The 17,753-nt window shown below is 41.7% G+C and overlaps 1 protein-coding gene and 1 long non-coding RNA gene across 2 annotated transcripts in view; one reads left to right on the top strand and one right to left on the bottom strand.

Moving 5' to 3' along the window:
- nrxn3b (neurexin 3b) overlaps nucleotides 1–17,753 on the top strand; it is a 358,949-nt gene that overhangs the window by 75,410 nt on the left and 265,786 nt on the right. Inside the window, 3 exon segments of the mRNA XM_085132129.1 lie at nucleotides 7,437–7,738; nucleotides 9,130–9,153; nucleotides 10,762–10,923. Coding sequence (XP_084988255.1) covers nucleotides 7,437–7,738; nucleotides 9,130–9,153; nucleotides 10,762–10,923 — 488 coding nt within the window.
- The window catches only part of LOC146501287 (uncharacterized), a 157,185-nt gene that overhangs the window by 49,566 nt on the left and 89,866 nt on the right, over nucleotides 1–17,753 (bottom strand). The window lies entirely within an intron of this gene.

The raw sequence follows: 17,753 nt of genomic DNA, 5'->3' as shown, positions 1-17,753 counted from the left end.
AGTTAGTTGTTACTTTTACTGAAAAGCAGTATACTGTCCATGGCTAGTAAAAGAAAAAACATGGTGTAGTAATCAAACTAGATTCTGTACAATTACAACCTATTCGATTTTTTTTCAATAAAGGCTTTCTGCTTTTGCCAATCAATAATATGATCCATAAATAAAGCATTGATGCTAATGCTGTGTTTATGGACCATATTACCAAACAGTCTGATTATGGTTGACTTCAGTGTCACTGCAATGTTAAGTTACATTTCTGGTAAGGTGCTCGTCATAGCTTTAGCTCTATGTCATAGATTTAATGCAGCACTATTAATCAAATCAGCACTATTAGTGCTTCCGGAAGTGCTACAGAGAAAGTTTGCATGTATATTATTAAAATAGGAAATGCTAAATCTATTTCACATGCAATAAGTGAAGTGGTATAGTATAGTGGTAAAATATAAATTAGTTTTGCTGCTACTAATTAAAGGCATGTGGGTGTTTAAGCACATAAGACTGCCCATGCATCCTGTGTATTCTATCATCATCATTTGTAGTATGATAGATAATCTGCTGTTATTTTTATGTTTTATTATTTTCGTAAAAATAATCAAGAACATGTCCCACAAATTGAATTTGCGCTCCCATGCAGACACTATAGAACAGGGGTGAGTAACTCCAGGCCTCAAGGGCCGGTGTCCTGCAGGTTTTAGATTCTCACACCTGAATCAAATGATTAGTTCATTACCAGGCCTCTGCAGCACTTAATTTAGCCATTTAAATCAGCTGTGTTGGATCAAGAACACATCTACAACCTGCAGGACACCGGCCCTTGAGGCCTGGAGTTACTCACCCCTGCTACAGGACCTTGAGGGTAAATAATTGAAATAGCCCTTGGCACTGACCGTTAAAACCATGGATACACACATGACTTTATTCTTACATGAGTGTCTACAAGTAGTTTAAAAGGTTTAGTATGCATATCACCAGCCAATAAAGAGAAACACCAATATCATCTGGAGCTTGCTCTCCTGGCAGTTTGTGATAATGAAATTGCCCGTCCAGTGAGAATAATATGGTGTTCCCGCTTAAGTGTAATATAAAAAGGAAGCTGTTTGCTCTGCTGCCCTTCCATGTGCATCACTTGCCTTCCTACCAATAATGAGCCACATGCTCTCACAGTCAGGATGTTGCATTCTTTTAAGTCTGCCTCGTTTCTCCCTTCAGCAGTTTCTATTGCGTGAAGCATTTTGAAGTTGAGAGGACTTTATTTTATTCATACTACGTGGTAAATATTGCAGTAAAATGAGCATGTACTGCTGTATAAGTAATGATGGTTTTGAAACTCTAAATGAAACATGTTTTTTTTTTGCAGTGGGAGATCTTAGATACTAATTTAAACAAGCCATTCATTGGGGACGGTACTTTTGCAGGGATGATCTTCCGAGTGTAAAAGGTATCGTGGAAAGTGTTGGATTGGCAGAGTTATTTGTGTTTTCTGAGAGGTTAAAGGAGGTAAGGAGAGACGGGGATTTGGTGATGTGTTATCAGGTGCAGTAATGAAGAATCGCAAGCCGGAGGGACACCTCCTCACTGCTAGTCTTAACACACAGTGTCACTTTGTTTCTCCGGAGAGCCATTGGTAGCGTCTCTGTCTCTCCTTGCTTCCATCTGCCAGTCTCACTCTCCTGCTCCGGCTCTCTCCATCTTCCAATCTCTGCTTCCTTTTTTCTTTTTTTTTCCATCTCAGTCTCTGCTTCCATCTCTCACATCCTTTTGTCCTAGACTCTTTTTGCTTCCGCTGTGTCACTTCTGTTTATGTTTATCTCTCTCTTTGTCTCGCTCTTTGTCAGTCTTCCTTTCTCAATCTGTGAGCGCAGACATCAAAGGCAGTCTCAGACAGGCCGTCTGCCACGGCTTCACAAGGTTACATGAAATACGAGATGAGAAAAGAAGTGTCGGGGTGACAGTTCGGTTTAACCTCTTAGATATGTCGTGTGGCATCTTTAAAGCTGTCGTGAAAAGGACGCACTAAATGATTTTTATGTGTAGTTTTTGTCTTGCAGATAAATCCCTGAAATCTCACACGTGTTGCTTTTTTCGCTGCATTTTTGGATTCTGAATGAATGTAATTGTTGCAAAGAGTACGTCGGTCATAATTGGCCGGTGAAATATTAGCATGAACACATTTCCCACCAAATCTCCCTCCAACATAAGCCTTTCTGACAGTGCTGCGTGCTTTTGAAGAGAGACATCACCCATGGTGCTCCAAATTCATTTGACATGTGATGGCTCACCACTGAACCAGAGCTGCACAGTCGCATAGTTAGCATTAGCCTTGCACAGCAGTAGCAAACCATATGGTTCATATTGTTTGGGGTTTTCTGGCTAATTTGGGCTAAATGTAGTCTTTTAGCAAGTGATCCTGTTCTCACATATTAGGGAAGGAGGTACAAAGTGGTAATGATTTTTAGGCTCATTTTCTTTTGAGTGGATGCAACCTTGGATAATCCCTAAGAGTACCCCACAAATGCTAGTAGCAGATACTTAAATCTTCTAAGTTTAAGTTTCAATCTTCAGGCTTGTTTATCTGAAAACACAGTTCGAACATGTTTTTGTTGTGTCACACATCCTGTTCACTTTGCCAGTAAAGTGTCCTTGGGACTGGTGGTCATGCTTACTACCCAGCTCGCTTCCTTGTGAGGTTTGGGGGTTTGGTGGCTCTGCAACTGTAAGTGAGGATTTTTGCCACAATCACAAAGTCTCAAATCTGATTAACATCATCTGTTTTCCCTTTTATATGTTCCAAGTCTTTTTGCCAACAAACGATAAAGGGCAGTTTGGCGTCTCGCAGCGATCCCGAGTTGGCTGAAGGTTGTGGGCAGTTGTTTCATAAGACCCTTGAGGTCAGACTGGCGAGAATTCAGCGTGTGTGTGACAACAGGAAGCGGAAGAAAATGGGAGATGGTAATGAAGGAGCTAATTGCTTCCAGTGGATTTTGAAATCGAACACCAACCCCCAGTGCATACACCAGGCATCACACAAATGGAATATTGATGACTAAGGCGAAAATAAGAGAAAATGACCCCGCTATGTGATCAATATGAAAGCCACAGATCTGTGCAGAACATGTCTCAACAGGCAATACATTTCCCCTGGTCTTTATGGATCCGTATACACTTACCGCAAGCTTTGTATTGCTGCACAAATAATACATATCAATTTGCACTCTCTATTATTCAGAGCAACAATGCTATATTAATGCCTTTTTACAGCTCTACAGGAACTTTGTGATTACATCATTGTAGATAACGCTGTAACATATCATAGTACGGTAAGCTTCTATTTGGAATTTACTGTCAGTGTAATTTATGATAAACTAGCTTTCACATACACATATATACATTTCCATTCATTTTTTTTTGCTAGCTGTAGATTCAAACTATATAGAAACTTGTTTAGCTTAGAAACACAACACCTATCCTGTAAACCTTGGGTTTGATATAAACATAGAATATTGTTGGTATAATAATAATGTTGACCTCTAATTTTAAAAGAGACATTTAAGGGACACAGTACATATATTTTGACAATAATTTTAGATCCTAATATACATTGTACCCTACTGGATTCACATGTCGGTCAGCAGTGTTGGGGAGTAACGGAATACATGTGCCGCCGTTACGTATTTAAAATACAAAATATGAGTAACTGTATTCCGTTACAGTTACCGTTTAAAAAGGTGGTATTTAGAATACAGTTACTTTGTTGAAATAAATGGATTACACGGCGGTACTTCCCTGTTTCATGTTGTGGCGGGTCAGGACTGTTTGGGTTTTGTTTGACAGCTACGTTCTGTTGTTCCAGGTGGCAGCGTTACGGTTGCCATGGTTACAGGGTGACGCTCTCTCTCTCTGTGTTTCCTGGGTGAGAGAGCGCCTTTTTGTTGTTGTTGTGCTAAGCTAACAGGCAGAATGCTACAGGTATAGCTCTAAAGAATGTAGCATCATAGGCAGTGTAGTCCGTGCTGCAGGGAGAATGGACTGCCATACCCGTTATGTGTCTGTGAGCGAGGGAGGGAGAAAAAGGAAAAGTACGAGCTGTCATCGAGCAGAAACGGGAGCTGGAAGCATGTAAATATAATAATAACCACTGCAGCCAAGAAGAGAGCCTGACGAGCCCAGTTGTAAGTAAGCTATTAAGACTCGACTGTACACCGTGTTCGTGTTTTCCTCCGAAACAATAAGTTCCGTTGGAGCAGCCTTTCAACGCCTCTCTCCGTCTCTGCTAGCAAAGTTGACCCAGACAACAAAGTAAAGCTAGTTTTCGGCTACGAGCCCTACACAAGCCCACCATATTAGCCAGAGGTCCCTTTACTACGGTTCGGAGCCGCGGACCTTCAGTAACAGTAATAAATCACAGCAATAGTACATTCATGTAGTTGTAAACAGCATGATAATATATTAAGTAATCCAAAGTATTCAGAATACGTTACTCTCATTGAGTAACGTATTCTGAATACGTTACAACATACGTTTTGGGGCATGTATTCTGTAATCTGTAGTGGAATACATTTTAAAAGTAACCTTCCCAACACTGTCGGTCAGGCTGATCATTTAACCTCAAACTTCTGCCTCCATAATTATTCATTTATAATGTAAATTAAAAAGAAATGAAAGTTGCACATAAGATGATGAGCATGATTACATTTTATCTGCCATCAGTCGTTGGCGATATTTACATGATGAACATTTTGGTTGACATTAAAATGTTGACCAAAAGTTTAGGAATTGGCAACATTATGTCAACATGATACATCTAAGGCCCCTCAGTTTCCCTCATTTCTTTATATATTACTAGGAAAATAATAAAATAAATGAGAAAGTTTAGTGATTTATTGAAACGAGGGATAAACGGAAATAAATAAATGAAAGAAAAGAAAAAGCTGATTCTAATGAGCAAGTCCAATATTTGTTATGATCACCCTCATTGTTCAACACAGCCTGACTTATTATAAGCAAGCTTTCTTGTAATTTCTTTAAATAGGTTTCAAGAATAGTTTTCCAGGATTCTTAAAAAACATTTCAGAGCTCTTCTTTGCACGTTCGCTGCCTTTTGTTCTGTTCTTTGCCAAGATGATCCCTCATTAGTAATCAGTAATGCTGAGGTCCGGGTTCTCGGGAGGCCGATCCATGACTGATCATTGTGGATGTTTTTTCATCCTGGTATACTTTTACTGTCGTGCTTATATAATAGTCCGAACAGGTACAAAGAAACAGTCTCTCTAGGCTTGTTGTGCAATTTGAGCAGCATTCCTGAGATAGCCGACCTAATTAAAGTGTGCTGTATAGTAGAGGGATGTTGCCATGACAATAACCTTTCTACCTTAGGTCAAGGGAGAGCATACTAGATCAGGTGTCTGGAGATGATCTAAAGGATAACACTGCTGCATGCCTACAAAGAAAGCTTGTACACAGAGGTACTTTCCGTGTACCTTTCGGTTTCAAATCACACGCGTTCTTCGTTTAAATGCGTTCATTGCTGTGTATACAGTAGAAAGGTTGCTTAGTATTCAAGTGAGAACAACTTCAAGGATAATTGATTTGGAAAAGTGAAAGACGCAGCATTTTATGAGTCTCAATCAGTTGGGAAAATTCAGCCCTGTAACCATTTTTGCTGTCAGTTTGCCGTGCAGGAGGCCTTCAGGCAAGATGTGACAGAAGGCCTCAGTGTAGCTGTTTTAGTAACAGAACATATAGTGCTGGCTCTCTCTGATGCTACTGTTAATGTTCAATAAAGCCAACCGGAGCGAGGGGCTTGACTCTCATTTTATTGCTGTGGATGTAAAAATCAATATTTTATTAATAATCTGAAAGTGTTTTGAAAGAAATTACTGGGGGGGAGCTTTTGGATGCGACATGCCGCTGTCTGTTTTTCTTCAGTTATTACAACACTATCGTTTTGATTTTGATGCCCAGCACAGTATAAAGCTGTTGCGAAGAACAATATTACATGAATATACAATCAGGCGAGCTTCTCCACGCTGTCAGTGCTGGTGTAATTTCTAAGATGAGATGCATAAAATCAGTAGAGATGGGAGGAGGGCTTTTTTTTTTGATCCTCCAATGTATATTCTTTTAGCTCTCTGTGTTGTGCTGTCTCAGTGGTAATAATGGGTTTCTATTTGTTCCCCCGGCACATGGATGAGGGCTTTCACAGTTCCTTTGTTTCCTCCCATACTATTTCCTCCTGTTTCTTCGCGCAGTGCAAAGACACGAGTTTGACATCCCACAGCCTCACTCCCCTGTTTCATTTGTTTCTATCTCAGTATTGTCATTCTCATCCTTCCCTCCTTTCTGCCAGCTTCTCAGCACCGCTCCCTCATGTTTACATATTGCCTGATCGGAAACAACAAAACTGAAGCTCGCAGCGCTCGTGCGCTCCCCCTCTCTCCCTTTTCCTTTCTCGGCTTTCTTCTTCCACATTTGTCCATCACGACTTGTCTGCGAGTAACACAAAGGAAGAACCGCAGGACAGTGAGGAAATGAAATGACACATTGAAATGCCTTTTGTTGGCAGGTAGCATTGTAGTTACCGTCACAGCAGTGCCAGAGCAGTTAGTAGGTTTGGTTCATGTTGTTCTTGAGGTAGAAATTTCTGAAAGGTGACACCTTGAACAGCGCGCCTTCGGAGGAGGAATTATGTAGTCGCTGCAGGCTGCTGTTGCCAGCTTAACACAAATGATAGTGAGGGTGTCTCTATTAGATTCACCCACACCTACATTGACCGTGCAGCACAGAAAGCTACACTGAGAAACTGGGAAAACCGATTTCTCGAGTCCTCCCTTTCCCCTCACTCCTCCAGCCCTCGTCGTTTTCCGTCTCCAGCTGTCTCACCTTACTTTTAGCGTCGATTTTTAAAAAATGGGCTCAGGAAGTCACTTTGCAACAGCCGAGTGACATAAAACTGTAAAATCAGACTAAGTTTGATTTATGCGCCCCATTAGCGGGGAATAGTGTTCCATCATAAGTAGCCTGTCTGTCTGGAGGCTGTACGCGAAACCCAAACCCACGGTCGCACAGATAGGATTTTATGATCTCAGCTGAATGATGGGATTATCATAGCTGTAATTATAGTGCATTGTGTATGTGTGTGCTTGCCTGATGGAAGCTTTTGTGCAACATGCAGCGGTTCCCTATTTACTCAGGCTGACTCACGATGAATGAAGAGAACAACACTCATGCTTGTTTCATGTTTAGGAGATTTTCTAACAAACGGCAGAATAAACGTGGTAACGACCGGCTGTAGTCTCGTGGAAGAGTGCGATGAATCACAGCACGGCACCGCAGCGGGGGGCTTAGCTGCTAGACGTTAACGCCGAGCCTCGTCGTCTGTCAGAAGATGCATAACGCCCTGAAAGTAACACTTTGCTTCTTTTCCCTTTCCCATTCAGCGAGGGAGGAGAACGTGGCCACCTTCCGCGGCTCGGAGTACTTCTGCTACGACCTGTCGCAGAACCCCATCCAGAGCAGCAGCGACGAGATCACGCTGTCCTTCAAGACCTGGCAGCGCAACGGCCTCCTCCTGCACACGGGGAAATCCGCAGATTATGTCAACCTGGCGCTGAAAGACGGGGCGGTCTCGCTCGTCATCAATCTAGGTTCTGGCGCTTTCGAGGCCATCGTCGAGCCGGTCAATGGAAAATTCAATGACAACAGCTGGCACGACATCAAAGTGACACGCAACCTGAGACAGGTAATCGGGGGTAGCGGCGATGGACGGAGTTTGGAGACACAGTTTTGTTTTGTTGTTTTTGCTTTAGATGAGCTGCTTCTGAGAGCTTCTGAGAGGGAGCTGGGATTAAGAATGTCACTTTGTTCTGATTGGTTGTCATTCCATTGCTACAATTCAGACAGATGCCATTATACTTTTACAGAGATATCTTTTATTTTAATTTAATGTCATTGTCTAATTTCTTTCTTTCTTAGCAACTAGTCAATAAGAACATGGAAAAGCAGTCCGCAGCATATTCTAGGTACCGTCTTTCTAGGTGTTTTCCTGTCTCCTGTTTAGCGGCGTATTGAACTTGAGCTCCCTGTGTTGTCAAATTAAAGTTATCAGATATTTCTGTTTTGCTTCACATTCCTCTAAGATGACACCCAAGTCAGGCACTGTCACTATCGCTTTCCTTTGGGAAACTGTTCGTATGCTTGCGTAGACTGCACACTTCCACTTTAAAGGCAGACACAGTGTTTGCCTTTCAGCCGTCCATTAGCGCTGTATTTATAGCACAGATGATCGTCAGGCTTTTTAAAGGCAGAGATACATCTGTATGGCATAAACAGAATTAGTAATGCAACATGTATTGTTTCCTATCATATTATAGTAATTTATAATTAGCTTTTCTTACGGTTAAGTGCATACATTAGATCTGTCTACAGGCAGCTATATAAAGAGTGGAGGTAGTAGCAGCGACACGTGTGCGTTCGCTCATTGTGTCGGCCGACCTTTAGTTTGTCGGCAAGGTGAGACAGCCTTTCGTGTTGCTCTCAGAGCAGCGGAACAAGTAAGTGGTGATTTTCTGACCCTCCCTGACAGTTAGCTTTTGTCCCACAGGTTAGTAAATAGTTGTTGCTGAGAATCCCAACAGGATAGCCCGCAGTTTAGAGGTTAGAAGCTAAGAGTCAAGGGCTGCTGGCCTGCTTTCTCTCTTTCTTTCTCTCAACAGATCTGTCTTTCTATCATTTTCTTTCTTCTTCTTTGAAAGGCACACTTTGTTAGACTACAGGTGAAAGAAACACTGCAAGATTTGTGGGATTTAAGCCGTCCTACAGAAATTTGATGTGAAAGTCCTCTCTGTGGTCCTCGTTGATGTTTTCATGTAGGACTCTGGTGTCGAATACTTGGCTAGGATGGCACGATGCCTCGGATCTCTGGCAAATCGCGCAGTGTTTATTCACTGTGACACTAACTCATCCATGATATAAGTCATTTTTACTACTAACCAATATCTAACCAACTAATGTACTAACTAACATCCTAATTCCTCATCGTTGGTTTTGGTTTTTCTTTTCTGTCCATCCTTATTAACAACCTTTTTTGTTCACTATTCTTTTGATTTCCTTTCTTCCCCTTTTTCTGGAAAGCAATCAGGCATTGGACACGCTATGGTAAACAAACTACATTGTCTGGTAGATATCATTCTTATTGTCTTTTTTTTGGGTTTGCCGTGTGTCCCCCCCCCCCTCTCTTCTTTTATTCGTTCTCTTTGAGTTCCATCCTAGACACTCTTATCAAAAAATGAGGAGATGGGTTTGTATTACCAGGCAATTCTTTCTTCGCTTCTTCTCAATTTCCTCCCTGACCTGCCAACAACCTCCTTCTTTACCCCACAATCCCCATCCTGTTTTTTTTTCACTTTGGCTTTTACTTTTTTCTCTTTGTTTCTTCCACATTACTGCAGATTTACGACAAATAAAAATAATTGACTTCTTTGCCTTTGTCAGGGCAACTTACTTTTTATTTTTATTTTTTTCACACAAAAAGTCCCCATTTTTTGTGAGGACTGTCGTCCAGAACTGACAGAAGCTTGCCACAATCCCAAAGATGGTGACCTCGACAACGGGCCCTAAAAGAGAAACGATCAAAAAATGGCAACCCCTAACCTTCATTGCGGGAGCTCTGACAGTTGTTTCCAACACACAGTGACGCATGGCATGCCCACACCTCATTGACCTGTCACCACCCAAAGTCATATAACAAACATGTCACCCAGAATAACCACTAACACTCTAATTCATCCGCTCACCTTCCACCTATCACCTTCTCATTCACTTTGCCCTCCCCGTGTGTGTTTTCGTAGCATGCTGGTGAACGTGACGTTCTGTGTGTTTTGACTAACTCCGATCACCCTTGCCCCCGGGCCCATATGCGTAACATATCCAAGAATAAGCAAACTGATCTAGGATTATTGGTCTGGTGTAGTGACACGGGCACTGCAAAGCATGACACCTGAGCTAAACCTGATCAAAGATCAGCATGAGCTATTCTGAGAGTGTATATGAATATGGGCTCTGGTCTTGATTGTGCATGAGCGCAGCAACCTGTGTGGCTTGCCCCAGCTTTGTATGGCACCATCGATCCACTTTCCCCCCTTACATGTCCAGTTAAGTGTGTTTAATTTGCCTTCTAACAGTGATGACCTTGGTTTGCACATGGACGTGGTGTGAAAAGCCTTCCCTTTGTTTTGCATGTGCGTGGGTATATACATGTAGTCGTCTGCAAGAGAGGCGAGAATGTGAAGATCGTTGGCGTGAGAGAGAACGTGTGGAGCGAGTGAGGACGTGCGTGTGCACGTCTGTGTGTTTAAGTGCAGTCACATAGTGTACTGTAAATGTCTGTGTCTGCAGTTACAGATAAATCCCGAAACCTAAGACAAGTGGAATCAATTTGTCCTTGGTTTGAACATTGTACTAACCCTCCCCCAACCTGAAGTTTCAGAACCAAACCTAGAATCCATTCTCTTACTCCCATCAAAGATAAAGAAAATATGCCTCTGCCATATTTTCTTTACCTGTCCTGTGAATCCTATGGCAAAAATTCCATTAACAAAATCAAAAAACGCTGTCTTATCCAAAGGTTCAATGAAAAACCAACCTATCGTCAGGAGTCTTATAGCTCGTTTCGAATGCAGACCAAGGAAGGAGGTGTGTTGTATCCGCAGCATTGAATCCCAGAGTGTAATAGCTTGGCTTTGGCTATGTGTTGCCCCTCAACAGGTCACAATCTCTGTCGACGGGATCCTCACCACCACTGGCTACACCCAGGAAGACTACACCATGCTGGGATCCGATGATTTTTTCTACGTGGGCGGGAGCCCCAGCACTGCAGACCTGCCTGGATCTCCAGTTAGCAACAATTTCATGGGCTGTCTGAAAGAGGTAGGAGGGGCTCGAATGGGGAAATAGGTGCATTATCAATTAGCGTACCATGCTGGTACTTCACGCTCACGCTCTCTCAATCTGCGCAGTTGTTTTCAAAGTGTACAAAATAATAATCATTATACTGGCCCTGAAAAGAAAGAGAAGAAGAAAAAAGAAAATTACATTATCAATTAAAGCTGCTGAGTTGGCAGAGGGAGTATCAGACTTTCAATATTCGCCCCCCTTAATCTAATTCATAACACTTACTGCAGTTTGTATGTGAGAAAATATTCCAAAATTGCTTCTGTCACATGTAATTTGCAGCATCAGCTTGAGTGCGCTGCTAAAACGCCTCCCAATGGGCGGCAATCTGAAAGAAATATTTGCTTATGATGAAATACGAAAATGCATTGTTGTTTTGGGACATTTAGAATGTATTTGCTGGCTCTTTGAGTTTGTTAGAACCAAAAGATATATAAAGTACCCCATGATTTTTATTCTGCTCACCATTACTTCTCCTGCAGCCAGTAATAATAATAATAAAGTGCGGGCTGGTGGCTTTTCATGGCTGTAAAAAAGTCTGCATTGATTCCTGCACTTCAGCAGCACCGTCAGGAATAACCTTCGTGTTTTACTTGTGATTCAGTTTGTCTTTATATAATGATACTTCTTATTATAAATGATATTTTATTGCTTTTTTAAAGGTATTTCTGAGCTCTTACTGGGTGGTTACACTATTCTGTTTGAAGGCTGTACTTTTCTACACTTAAAATCTTTTTCTGTTTTCATATGATAACATTAAAGCTGCTGCTTTAAACTGTTGAAATGACAGAAAACCAACTCCTCATGATAGGAATCCTACCTGAAAACTGTTGCCATAGTTATAGCACCAGTGCTGAAAACGTGAATAACAACAGTGGCTCTGAAAAGATGCAGGCAGTCATTCAGTGGGGGATATAATTATTTAATCCCCTGCTGAATTTACAAGTTTGCTCACTTACAAATAAATGAACAGTCTCTCGTTTTTATGCTAGTTTCATTTTAATGGAGAGAGACAGAGGGCGCCAATATGGAGCCCGAATTCTGGCTGTGATATAGGGGATCAAATACTCAATAGATGTTTCTCTCTATTAAAATAAAGCTGCCATAAAAATTAGTGACTGTTCACTTATTTGTGAATGTGTGAAAGTGAGAAAACGTACAAATTCAAGCAGGGAGTCAAATAATTATTTCCCCCACTGTACATAAAACGCTCATTGTGGCTCCGCGGTGTAGTGGTTAACACACTCTTCATCTTAGACATGAAAGAGACACATTCCCAGTGTCGGTCCCTAGCTTAGATGAACGCGAGGGTTGCATTAGGAAAAACAGCTGCCATAACGACTGTGCTGAATCAAACATGTCCAAAATGTCGATAGGGCTGATTTATAGGCCAATATTAGCCATTTCCTGGTGCGTTAGTATTTTGGATTGTTATCTGTGTATCTGTGGTTTGCCATAACATGCAGTATTTCAATAAGAAGTAACTATTAGCTGGTATTTTATTATTGTATCTATTGGTATTACTGTTTCTAATGGCAGATGCATGAAAATTAAAACGATAAAGAGAGGACAGGAGAAACACCCTTCAAACCTGTTAAGGATGTTGACATTTCACAGTTTTTCCACCAGAGGGCACTCTGTAACATCCCTGCTGGCACAGCGGACACAAACACAACAACCAGCTAATCTCAGCAGAGCTGGGCTAACTCTACTTGGATAAACAATGACACATAAAACTGTTTTAGGAAATTTTTCATGGTTCTGATATATCCAAGTGTCAGATTGTTGTTTCTTGGTCCAAAAAGAGATGCCAATGGAATAGTGACTTAAATTGGAGTTTATAAAGGCCAGCAGAGAGCGACTCCTTCGGTTGCCCAAAAAAATACAGTCGTATAGAAGACTGAGTCATTTGAAGTACTGCTCATTTGACCTGTGAACCTAATGAATTTTTTCGGTGAGTTCATGATCTCCATTACGAATTTTAAGCGTTATTGAACACATCATCATGTCCATTTTGTAAATTATGTTCTCATTAGTGTCCAAAAGGATTATAAAGCAGAGCATGCTTTAGTTCTATGATTGACAAGTTATTATGTGAGAGTGCAGTGTCCCTCAGTTACCCAATCAGATACATCAGTCCCTTGTTATATCCTATTTCAAAGCACCAAGATGGCGAGAACCAAAATATACAGCTTTAGACTAGAAAGTGAGGTCTCACTAACCAAAGGGGACCTCCCCGTGGCTCTCTCCATCAGTTTTATCCGGTTTATGGAAATATTATACAACCTCATTTCTCACAGGACTCCCTCTATCCTCTCATCCAGGCTGTTTTTCTCTTCCATTACAATCTTCTCAATTTTGACAAGGGCTAGTAAAGTGTGTGATGTGCTGGCAAACTCACTGGGCCACTGTCCAACTTGACACACAAACACATGCAGGTTTGGGTGACGGCTAAGGGGAAGGTCACCTTGTCTGGACTGTTGTATGTTTCGACTGAGTGGCTCAGATTGCTGTTCCTTTAGTCATTACCACCCTGGCTAACGCGTCCCTCATCAGCCCTCAAAGTGCCATGACCCTTTGTGTGTGACTCTCATACACACAGATACATGTTTATGGAACATGCTCTGTGATTAAATAGTTTTCAAGCTTTTGATTGATTGCCAGTGTTTGTTTTAGCACCAATGTGCCGAAACGATACACAGTAGAGAGAAGAGGACTTATTCTAATTATTGTTTTTATAGATTAATTAATGTATTAATGGGGTACCTGGCAAGCAGCAAGAAGGAATGATCCAAATAACCAAAGCACACATCCTGTTATAAAAGTTCTCTTCCTAGCTGCGTCGTGTTTCCATGAAAAATGAGCATCAGTGTGTATATTGTCTTTTTTGCAGCCTGTGAAAATCTGTTGATGTTTAGTTTGTGACAGTACTTTACAAAGCATGAAACATAAATGAGCAGTTTGGCCAGTTTGCTGCAAAGCAAGTCTCTCTACGGCGTTACCGATAGTCTAAATACAGTTAGAATTTTTTGTATCAAAGCAACACAAAGTGGATAACAGTAATATCTGACCTGTGTGATGGATATCAGGGAATGTACCTGGACCCACTGTGTTTTTTTCCAAAGCTTGCAGTTCAGTGTTTGACTCATTAATTGAATATTGATTTGTGAACACAAACGTGTCTCCTGTACTCTGCAAGTTAGGCATAATTGTTTGGATTTCAGTCAGGACGGCTATAATCGAAAGAAGACGACCAGTGTTTGGCAAGAGGTATGACACTGATTAAGTCAGGAGGAGCATTAAAGAGGAGCTGGTGTGGATGTGAGCTGCAAAGTGGCTTGCAGTTGTGCAAATTGCTAAAGCAGCTTAAATGTTGCTCTTTATAAGATTCGTGAGATTTGCAGAATGGATGTGATGATGTGGCTGTCACCGAGATCAGCTGAGCTCCAGGATTGCAGCTGAGTTTGGTTTTGTGTTTTTGCTTAATCTGATTGTAGATTTTTGGGTATATTTCATTACCATTGGTGCATTACCTTAAGAGCCAGTACACAAGGTATTCAGTAGGTACAAATGTGCATTCTGAGTGGCTGCTGGCAGTTTGTAAGTGAAATAAGGTGACAGCACTGCACAAAGCACGAAAAGAGCTATTCAGTGTTCAGTGCCAAAAACCTTATGATTGCTTCAGAAACAGAACGTTCACCTTCAGAGTAAAAAGTTGTGACTTACTGTTGCAAACTAATCTGCCAACGTTTCGTCACTCATCCAAGTGACTTCTTCAGTCTCAGCTGACTGCAGGTTTCAATCTTATAAACAGTGCATCTGCATAATGACTGAAACCAGCCCACTGAAGGAACAATGGGCTGGGAGGTCAGTTCCTTCATCATGATTATGCAAATTGTCATGACCATTGATCAACAACCACTGAACAAAGTCCACTGATCAATGGCCATGAGTACCATTCACAGAGAGTTGGGGAATGGCTGCAATCACAGCATTGAAAGATGGCGATCTGCCGGTGACCAAAGCAATCACCAGGAGGTTTTTGGTGCAGCACCCTCTTTGTGACCTCCTGCAACCACTTGCCAAACGGTTGGGGAATGCACGTTACTAGCAGCAAGTAGCTGTCAGGAACGCGATGACTGGTCTCTACATCTTTGCCACTGAGGTCACACCAAGTCAGCAAAGGTTTTCAAACAAGTAATACAGCAAGTGCTGGAGTCGTGCTACCTAAGCGTGCTTACCCTTCTTCAGATGTAGGCAAAAATGACAAGCCCACAATACTTTTATTAATAATGTATACTTTATTAATCCTGTAGGAAATTACTTAGTCCTCTGCATTTAACCCATTCACTCAGTGGGCGGCTACCGGGGAGTAGTGTAAAAACGGTACCTTGCTCAAGGGTACTTCAGGGTAGCCGTTCGCTCATGGGGCAGGCACTCCACCTACTGAGCTATCCCTGCCCCCTAAAACTGAAGGGCCACGGGTAGGAGTTGAACCCGCGCCGCCCACTGTCAGGGCGCCTGCTCATCTTGCTTGAGCTAAACCGGCGCTCATTAACCATGTGTGTTATGATAACTCGTCGTATCTCAAACCTCAGTCAGTCATTTATTTATTCCCCAAAATTGTCCACCCTGCTTAAAATTATTTATACATTAAAAAAATAGAAAAATATATGAATAAATTGTGTAGTATAATAGTGCTAAAGTGTGAAAGAGTTCCCCCGCTGATTTTAAATAAAGTGATTAATGACAACGAGCAATACTTACTACTTGAAGCTGGATCACTCTGTTTGGGGGGGTTTGGCCTCTACATAATAATAATAATAATAATAATAATAATAATAATAATATTTTTTATTATTATTGTTATTGTTTTTATTATTATTATTATTGTTACTAATAATAATAATAATAATAATAAAAATGATAATAATAATAATAATAATAATTAAAACAACAATAATAATAATAATAATAAAAACGATAATAATAACTTTTTTATAGGCACTTTTGAGACCCTCAAGATCACCTTACAATAGTACAATAACAGTAAGAACAATACAGTATAATAAAATATTGTACTCCATAGCAAGATTGGATTTCGGAAATATTTTTGCCCTTTTTAGAAAATAAAATAAATAAAACCAACACATTTGCTAGGAGGTCCTTGTTGGTACATAAAGAGACATGGATCCATTTAAAATCTTAACACGGACAATGCAAATCTATTATTCTGTCCTTCCACCACAGGAAATATCTTTTTAGCTGTTAAATCTTCATCATCGGCTAGTTTCTAATTGGAAACACCCCAAACACTGTCTCTGAGAAAAGCCACCAGGCTTTTAAAGAAGCCGATAAATAGCCTGCATGTCTCCTGAGCCACGATGCGGAGACGGTTGTATAAAATGTTTGTTTCCATTATTATCTCAACAAGCGTGACTCAGCATTAGCTGGCACTTGAGTGTTAGGTGCAGAGAATCACGAAGTGATTCACAGTGTGTTTGGTTAGTGGTAGTGTCGTGTGATGCTCAAGTGTTCATCATACATAGCTCCATTAAGTGGGCACGATGCCAGCTGCTACTCAGCACCGTGCAAATTGCTCACAAGTGGCACCCTGATCTCCCTTTCATACTCTTATTCATTAAAGGTATTTCTTTGATTGTTCCATTAGTCCCACATTGTACGCATGTGTGCATTTCCCCTGCGTGCGCTCCCTGTGTATCATCCCTTTGTCTCTCAGCCTCTCTCTTGTTGTCCGTATTTATTCCTTCCTGCCCCCTCCGCCTCTTCCTGTGGACTCAATATCCCCACATAATGAGGGAATGATTCAGTTGAGTTTGGCCCGCTGCTCAGATCAAGATGCGTCAGTGTTTCTGTCTGTGTGTGTAATGTCTGGCTCGAGCACTTTGAACTGCTGGTGAAGCAGGAATGTTTGTCTCTGTTCATTGTGAGACTTTTTAGACATTTTTTTCAAAGAACACCTTTTTAAGCTGATGAATACGCTGGCGGAGACATGTGTCGCCACAGCGAGCAAATGCTTCCTTTTCTTGTCTGATAACAAAAGAGATGCCTGCGTGCCGCCATCACAACCGCTGTCCTATTCAGTCTTCGCTGCACTCATCTGCGCCCGCAGGCTACATAGGATCTCATCCATACACGATGCAAGCACACATGTCCCACCCACACTCGTGTTCCGCCATGTGGGCCGCGGTGTATCACGTGACCGACTGGCCAGTGGGCACACTCTGGTCAGCCTGATGTTTGGTAGTGCCGTGCAGTCTGTGCCTTCTGCAGCCCCTTTGAACTCTCACTCCAGGCCCCTTCAAGCACAGGGCAGCACTGCGCAGTGGCAGACTATGGGGGCGGCCGGGGAATACAGTGTCAACCCTGTCAGGAGAGGAGGAGCAGCATCCAAGAGGTGGAAGCAGAGAAAGAGGATGTTGAGTAACAATCAGGGAAGCAAGTATGTCAGGCTAGAAGGTGGGAGTGTTAAAAAAAGAGAGGAGGTGGGTGACAGAGTGTAGGAGGACAGAAGTGAAGTGCAGGTGGAGAGAACATCAGGATGGATGGACATGGAGAGTATGATGAGTAAGTGAGAAAAAGAAAAGGGGCAAGAGACCACTATTTGACATTTGAGAGAAACGATGTCGTCATCAGTTTTGTGTTATTCACTGCTGTATGTTCAGGCAGTGCTGCTTTCCCCCTCTATTACAAATGCAAATGTCACCCTGTCCTTTTAATAATTTGACTTTTTTTTAATATCTCCTTCGAGGGGAACACAGTGATGGATGGGTGCAAACAAAGAC

The sequence above is a fragment of the Neolamprologus multifasciatus genome, chromosome 15, assembly GCF_963576455.1.
Source record: "Neolamprologus multifasciatus chromosome 15, fNeoMul1.2, whole genome shotgun sequence".
In the NCBI taxonomy this organism is placed as follows: Eukaryota; Metazoa; Chordata; class Actinopteri; order Cichliformes; family Cichlidae; genus Neolamprologus; species Neolamprologus multifasciatus.
The sequence above is the reverse complement of the archived record's forward strand: the minus strand, read 5'-3'. Positions and strand labels throughout refer to the sequence as shown.